The following is an 8340-nucleotide window of genomic DNA, read 5'->3' on the forward strand; positions in this document are numbered from 1 at the left end:
ATTTTGACCACTCAATCGTCTTTGTGAACTTCTTGATACACTCAAACTAAGACAGTTTAGAATCCCATGATTAGAGTCTCCTTGGTCATAATTAAAGTACAACCGTCCGTCCACAAGACGTCTTTGGTGTCTCAGGTATTAGGACCACTTACACAACTGTGACGTGAATCGACCTAATTGACAGTTCGGTATAATACCATTCAGGGATTCGTACAGATCAATTTAGTGAACTCTTTCTAATAAAGAGCACCCACTATCTATCCTTGATATCTCCATACTAATGGCTATGGGACTGGCCATACTCATCATATCAGTGAGGCTAGATAGTTCTATTCTATTCGGATACTTCGATGTCCATCTCGCGTATCCTTTAAATAGGAATAATCATGTGCTTAAATACTAGTGATCTCCGTATTACGATCTCATCATAATTCACTAAGTTCGATCATGTATTGATGGACTTCATTATAAGCATCACACGTGCAATATAATGAATATGTTCTATTAATGGACATGGAACGAGATATGAAATGTGTGATTGGCTTGCTGGCCACATATATTTCCATCAATGGTATAGATGAAACAAAATAATTTGTGTCACAAAAGACTAATAATGAAATGCAAACAACATCAAATAAATAATGAATCAAATCACCTAGGCCCACATCATAATTGTGATTTCTTAAATGTTCGAGTGATACTTTTCTAGATGGTCAAGTGCGTAGCCTCTAGACATACCCATGCAAGCTTTGACATCATGAATCTCCTCCTCCATCTTTATGAGTTTCGTTCACACTTCATCGTTGTCAATATGCCATCCCAATAGTACTAGAGTTGTGATGAGCTATTGGGAGAAGGAGAAGAAGGGGAAGAGCCTTGAAAAATTCTAATTAGTTGAGTCTAGTTCTAGGACTTTCCCTATTTATATTAAGTGGATATTTTCATAACTCCCCAATTTTAAGTATATATTTACGACGTCTAAAATACCATTTTGGTGAAACCCTCAAGACTCATGTATGAGTCTATTTAAGAACTTCATTGGATCAATAAACTTTATTGGCCTTTAAAATTAATTAATTATATCATCACTATTTAATGTGACATTAATTGATTAATGTGACATTAATTTATTAATATCACATTGATTTAACTTAATAGATATGTCGAGTCTCCAACATGTGGGGTGCCAAGTTACACCTTGTAATCTAGAAGATACATTGGTTACCGTGTAGGTCTCCAACTTATTTATGGAACCTTCTTGGCATTGGTTACCATATAGGTATAGTACCTCATCCACTTGATTCTCCTAGGATGGCTTAGGGTATGGTCACCTATCAAATCCTAATCGATCATCCAAGTTAGCACTAATGCGTTCAAAAATCATCGAACTATTCTTTGATAAATCACTGCGTTGACCAGGACTTCATCGCATCATTTTTTTTTAGTTGTCTCCTCTTATAGCGAGGATGAACTATCACATCTTGACCACTCAATCATCTTCTTGAACTTTTTGATACACCAGAACTAAGATTATTCAAAATTCCATGATGAGATATTTGTATTCCATAGTCAAAGTAGAATCGTCCACAAGATGCCTTTGGTCTAAGGACTACTCACCTAACCATGACACAAATTAACCTGATTGACAATTTGGTATAATTTCATTCTGAGATTCATGTGGATCAATTCGGTGAACTCTTTTCACTAAAGAGCACCCACTAATGTTGTGTTACCAGCCATACTCATCATATGAGTGAGAGTAGATAATGTTATTCAATCCATATGCTTTAATGTCCTTCTCAATTATCCTCTAAATATGAATATTTAAAATACATGCTGAAAGACTAGTGATCGCCATATTATGATCTCATTATAATTCACTAAATTGGATCATGTATTCTTAGGCTTCATCATAAGCATCACAAGTGCAATAAAACAAATAGATTTTACTAATGACATTGGTTGACATATAGGATGTGTGATTAGCTTTTTGAAAACATTTAGTTCCATCAAGAGACTCATAGTAAAATCACTAGCCAACATATCAGTTGTAGACATTCATGGAGCCCACATTTTTCTATCAATAACTTTCTTACTTTTAGATAGAGCCAGATTTTTCTTTCCTAGTTTATAAGAAAAATCAATTCCAAGGAGGTAGTGAGGTCACCTCAAGTCTCATGTGTGGAAGTGTTAATGAAGATGTTCTTTCTAAAAGATATACTTACGTCATCATTTCCAACCAAATGACTGTCATCAACATATACAACAAATATCTCAATGACCCAAAATGTCACTTTTCACAGCACAGCCAAGTCAAATATGAATGGAGCAAATATGTATGTCGTGAGAATATTTGGCTCTATTTTAACTTTATTTATAACAAGCCTTCCAACCTTACTTGAGTCCGTAAGTTCAATATTTTCTAAATTGGCTTTATTATAACTTAATTTACCCCATTCATACACATTTTACATGTCATATTTATCCATAAAATAGTTGAAAACATTGATAATTTAGAATAAAATTCATGTGGAAGAAGTTTAAAGATTCATTTGACTAATTTGTTGGAAAAAAATTCATTACGTTTGTAGAAATATTTGAAATCAATTTTGACTATAGATGCATTTTCATATTATCCAAGAGGTTTACAAAGTATGTCAATATGTTGAGATTGCAATTGCATGTAATAATCGGTTGAATTGATATATCAAGTTGAGATATGATCATGGTTCATTATTCAATGATATTGACTAATCTGAATTAGACTTTATATAGTAAAAAAATTTACAATATCTAACCGTTGGTTACCCAAAATAGCTTCTCTAAGAAGTTAAAATAAGATGGTATTTGTAATATAAGTATGCATTGCCTATTTACTTCTGAAATACAAATACCCGGAAATACTTCATGTATCACACACAAATAATTGAATAAAGATATAAGTAAATAGTGCATGCCACGTTGGATCAAAAAACACATTCAGTTATATTTATCTCATAGTCTTAATCTTGAAGTTCAAAATATACAAAAAATATATAATTACAACATAGATGTATTAAGTTCAAAAAAATGATGTTAGCTTTCAAATGAGATAAAATGAGGGTATACCTAATGATATAGTGCCTCTTGCTATCATGAAACCAAAGATAATGCACGACAGCCTGATCAGTAAATACTTTAAACATGATAAAGTTTACTTAAGGATGCTATTGCAGAAGTATAGCGTCCTCATTTGACCTATGATGTTATACCTAATTTTTTCACCCTGTTCATTGCATAGAGAGAAATATAAAGCAATGTAGTGATAAAGTGAGATTGAATACTGATTTTATTTTCTGAAAATGAACACAAATCTTGAACCTGTGATTGTCTACCAGTAACTATACACACCCTAAATATATTTCAAATCAATTATTTATTAGTTCCAAAATTATGATTAAAATGATATCATGTACTCAAGTTCACTTGCATTTTCTTAGTTGATTGTGCAAAAGTACACTATGGACATCACGGTGATGTGACTACATAACCCATTTTACATGAGAATTTCATGATAAGGATTTTTTATCCTACATCTTATTTCCAATGTACCTCTTGAAGAATCAAGCATCCCTATCATAGTAAGTGTGGCATGTTCACATGGTAATCATTCACTTGTTTATTTTCTCCTCCATCTAAATTTAGATTTCTGAGGAGATGTTAAATCATTCTATCAGTAAAAAAAAACTTTGAAAAGGAGTACATTGATACTCATGATGTCATCTAGATTTTATAGTAATGACCAGACCTGTTAATTTCTTGTCAGAAAGCATAAAAGGACAAAACGATTGTTCTACCTTGAAACACTTATCAAAGTGCTACTTATGCCATATTACGTCGATTGAACCATTGCAACAAAATGTCCTCTTTTGGTTCCTGAAAAAATGAATCAAGAGTTAGCACTGCATTTTTTGGACAGAAAATAGCTTAGTCTAAACAAAAAGAAAGACCTTCGGTTATTCAGTAAATTGAGAATAAAGCGAAAGGGAAGAGTATAAAAGACAACCTCTTAGTCGAGAAATTCATTCAGTCACTAGAACCGGCTAACCCAACCAGCTTCAACATATTACGATCCTCCTTAAACCTCTCTAAAATAGTGCCATTGACTGCTGACGTGGCAGCTGAACCGGCCGGCCTAGTGGTGGCCCAACATTCAATCACTTTGGGCTGGAAAGAAGCAGATTTGGACAAACTTGGACTGTCAAAAGTGGAACAGGCGAAAGAATAACCCTGGTCAAAGCTGGACGACAAGAAGAGGCCAAAGTGGTCAACACGTCCACCGAATCCCACACCATTTGGGATAGCCTCTGAGCTGTAGCCCACTGCACACTACAAAGCCTCCAGATTCATTGATGAGACCATTCAAATCTTAAGGATTCACATTTCTAGACATTTTTTAAAAGCTTACCCATTGGAGATTAGTGTTTGTCCCAGTCGGCCTGAAGACAGCGGCCCGAGGAACGAGCTGGAAGAGGAAACACTTCATGTCCCCGTAGAAGCTGCTGTGCTTTTCCCAAGGCTGCGAGGCATAGCCTCCATAAATGCACCCTTCTTTGTCTTTAATCACCAAAATTGTTGGACATTCGGCATCTCTGTGCAAGAAAAACTTCACTACAGAGTTCAATTTCACAAAATAAGAACATGTATCTATATATTATATATCACAGTCTAAAATCCCCACTAAAATTCCAGATTGATTTCTTGCTTCTACAGATATGGAATATATATTTTCCATGACTTTAACTATACGCGCATTCTATATCTCTAAGCTTGTACATATGTACCTTCCTTATATCCATCATTGCTTTATCTGTATATCTGTGCATCTATCCATCCATCCATCCATCCCCCTATCTGTCCATGTTTCTACCCGTAAGCGAGCGCTCCATTAAGACAGAATAGTAAAAAAAAAAATTATTGCCTTTCTGAGAGACCCCTGTTAAGAGCCATCCTCACATTCCAAGGTCTAATGCTACATATTTATCCTTCAAGAACTCAATATTTTGCATTTAGATTTTAGGGTTTAAGGTAAAGGGTAGTCAACTTACACAACATTTCCCAGGAAAGTGTTGAAGCTTTGACCGTGCAGAGAACTGTGATACAGAAGCCTCCATTCCTTGAGCTCGTCTGTTGGAAGCAAGCCTCCGACAAGCCAGGCATACTCACTTGTCATTAGAAGGTTATCAGACTTTAGAGCCTTGGGATACTGCAGCCAAGGGACCTGCTCTTCCACCTTACCTAAATTGAAGAAAGTCAACGACCCACCCAAAGTCAACAATTGTCAGAAGATTACCTTTTATGGAGGGTGCCAGAAGGCTACTGAGGAACTTCTTCACGCTTGGCACGGCATTGCACCAAGCCTTGAAGTCAGAAGCAGACATCATATGCTCATCTGAATCTACTCGCCTTTCTGAGAAAGATGCCGCGCTCAGATAAGTAGTGACAAAGTTCTGGTGTTGTCTCAGACCAAATCGGGTGTTCTTTGGAGAAAAAATCATGTCCTGTATTGATTTTAAAACAGCTTCTAGATCAGACCTGGGATGAAAATGTTCAAAGGTCACATCATCAACCTCTTATGAGAAACTGTTTTTATATCTCAATCTTTCCCCCCATGAGCAGTTTCTCTTACTAGGAAAGGTAAACTTGATAAACTTGCCAACAGAAAAAAAAAATTTGAAGGGTTTGGAGCAAAGAACACTGTAGAAAAGAGGTTTCAAGAAAACTATGGGCACTATGATTAAGTTACCTTGTGAGACGTCCATCTCCTGAGACATCGCAAAGCTGGAAGATGAAATCATCGGTTTCCTGACGAGTTCCCTTCTCATACACGGCCTTCAAGATTTGAAATGCAAAAGGGGTGAAATTAAATGATGAATTTGCGAAAATAAAGGTATGCAGGAAGAAGAGTTGACCTTGGCGATGACCATATCCTCGAAAAAGAGCATTCCATCTCTTCGGTTGTGAGTCACCAAGTCGAACATTCTCTTGCCCACATCGCCCTTTAGCCCGTAATACGCCTAAACAAAATAATCAGCTCAGTTTTTGAATTTTCCGAATAATGGTGATCGAATTTCAATTAGTAGAAGAATTATTCAAAGGGGGAAGAAGAATAAGAGGAGGAGGAGATATGAGAGGAAACCTCAAAGACAGACGATGAGATGAAGCGGGCGTCGTTCTGAGACTGCGCGGCGAGTGAAGTGAAGAGTGCCCGGAGATCTTCAAGTTCCTGTTTTGTAAAAGCCCTACCCCCAGATCTCTATATTCAGATGGATTTCTCGATATTGAGGTTGAGATTGATATACAGATTAAGTTTGAGAGATACATTGATATTGATGAATGGATTGGAGTTGAGATTGGTATAGAGATTGAGTTTGGAATTGAGGTCGAGATAGAGATTGAATTTGAAATTGAGATTGCCATTTAATTTAAGATACCGAATGAGACCCAGTTTCAGATAGAGATAGAAACAGAGATAGAGATTGAGATGGAGTTAGAGATGGAGATTCAGATTGAGATGGAGATGGAGTTGTGCTTGAGATCGCGATATAGATTGAGATTGAGATGTAAACGGCAATTGAGATTGAGAGGTAAACGGAGATTGAGATTAAGATAAAGATGTAAACGGAAATTGAGATTGAGATGTAAACGGAGATTGAGATTGAGATTACAGATTAGAGGTTGAGATTGAGACAGAGACTGAGACTGAGACAGAGATTGAGCTGGAAATGGAGATGGAGATGAAGATAGAGATGGAGATGGAGGTGGAGATGGAGACGGAGACGGAGATGGCGAAGGAGATAGAGTTTGAGATCGCGGTTTAGAGAGAGATGGAAATTGAGATTGAGATAAAGATGGAAATTTGAGATTGAAATCGCGATTTAGATTGAGATTGAGAAGTAGATGGAGATGGAGATTGAGAATGAGAATGAGATTGACATTGAGATGTAGATTGAGATTGAGTTTGAGATCGCGGTTTAGGTTGAGATGGAGATTGAGATCACGTTAGCGATTGAGATAGATATGAAGATCGCGGTCATGATAAAGATAGAAATTGAGATTGAATTTGAGATCGAGATAGCAATTTAGGTTGAGATTGAGATTAAGATTAGAGACTGAGTTCGAGATTGAGATCGCGCATTAGATTGAGATGGAGAAGGAGATTAAGATTGAAATTTGAGATCGGGAGAGAAAGAGAAGAAACCTGGCCGCCGAGGCGAATTGGGGATCTGCCGGGGGAGACAGAGAGTTTCCCATGGCCGCTCGTCCTCCTCGTCGTCTTCTCTACTACAGCAAGAACTTTTTTTCAAGGCCGAAGGTCGTTATTCTAGGAGAACCGTGGCGCTGCCACGTAACCCAATGGTTGCTGACGTGGCTTATCCTCGTCATCGTCCTGTCTCACAGCGGTGCAGCGTCATCGCCCGGTCCGTCCGTCTTCCAGGAATATCAAGACGATTTCAAATGACAATATTGGATATCGGAGTAATGTTCAGTATGTTCGGATAAGGGATGAGGCTGAAGGCGGATGCCAGCACTGGTTATCATTCTTTTATAAACAAATTATTGTCCCATTTTGGAAAAATAGAAAAAAAACAAATGGGTGTATATTTTATTTGATGTGAGCCCTAGACATGGTCGTTCTGTTCGCTTTGTGCGAATTGGAGCGAATTGTGCGTTCCGTTCGGATTTCCGAACAGAACAAAATCAAATTTGCACAGAACATCGCACAGACCCGTGTGCGGTTCGGTTTGTGCAAATTGTGCAATTTTTTTTATATTTTTTAAAAATAATAATAAAAAAAATACATCCCTCCTCAGTCCCTCCCTCGTCGGCTTGACGCTCTCCCAGCCCCCCCCCCCCCACTTCCTCGTCGCTCTCCCATCGTCTCTACTCTCTCATCCCCCTTCTCGATTTTTAGGTATTTTTCAGCCCCCCATCTCCCTACGTGCCTCGTCGGCCGTCGCTCTCCCAGCCCCCCCTGCTCCCTCTGTCCCTTGTCGGCCATCGCTCTCCCAGTCCCCCTGCACCCTCCGTTCCTTGCTGGCCGTCGCTCTCCCAGTCCCCCCTCGCTCGTTGCTCTGGCCGTCAGATGAGGAGCACACCGGAGCTTTTTCCGGCACTGAACCTTCTCAGATCACCAGCTGCCTAATCTCTTGGCAAGGTACGAACTTGCCACTCTCTCCCTCTCCCTCTCCCTCTTCTTCTCTCTTTCACTCACTCTTCCTCTCGCTCTCCCTCTCCCTCTTCCTCTCTCTTTCACTCACTCTTCCTCTCGCTCTCCCTCTCCCTCTTCTTCTCCATTTC

At 38.4% G+C, this 8340-nt stretch overlaps 1 protein-coding gene across 1 annotated transcript; it reads right to left on the minus strand.

Annotated features, from left to right (window-relative positions):
- Window positions 1-3697: 3697 nt before the first annotated feature.
- On the minus strand, window positions 3698-7352 carry LOC144706079 (TLD-domain containing nucleolar protein). Its single transcript, XM_078578967.1, has 9 exons — window positions 7241-7352; window positions 6179-6281; window positions 5952-6056; window positions 5786-5871; window positions 5333-5574; window positions 5088-5277; window positions 4448-4631; window positions 4046-4368; window positions 3698-3915 (listed from the first exon to the last, which is right to left on the minus strand). Exons 1-8 carry the CDS (start codon window positions 7291-7293, stop codon window positions 4066-4068), a joined length of 1266 nt encoding a protein of 421 aa, XP_078435093.1. The 5' UTR covers window positions 7294-7352; the 3' UTR covers window positions 3698-3915; window positions 4046-4065.
- Window positions 7353-8340: the final 988 nt, after the last annotated feature.

This window comes from Wolffia australiana, chromosome 7 (genome assembly GCF_029677425.1).
Source record: "Wolffia australiana isolate 7733 chromosome 7, ASM2967742v1".
Taxonomy (NCBI): Eukaryota; Viridiplantae; Streptophyta; class Magnoliopsida; order Alismatales; family Araceae; genus Wolffia; species Wolffia australiana.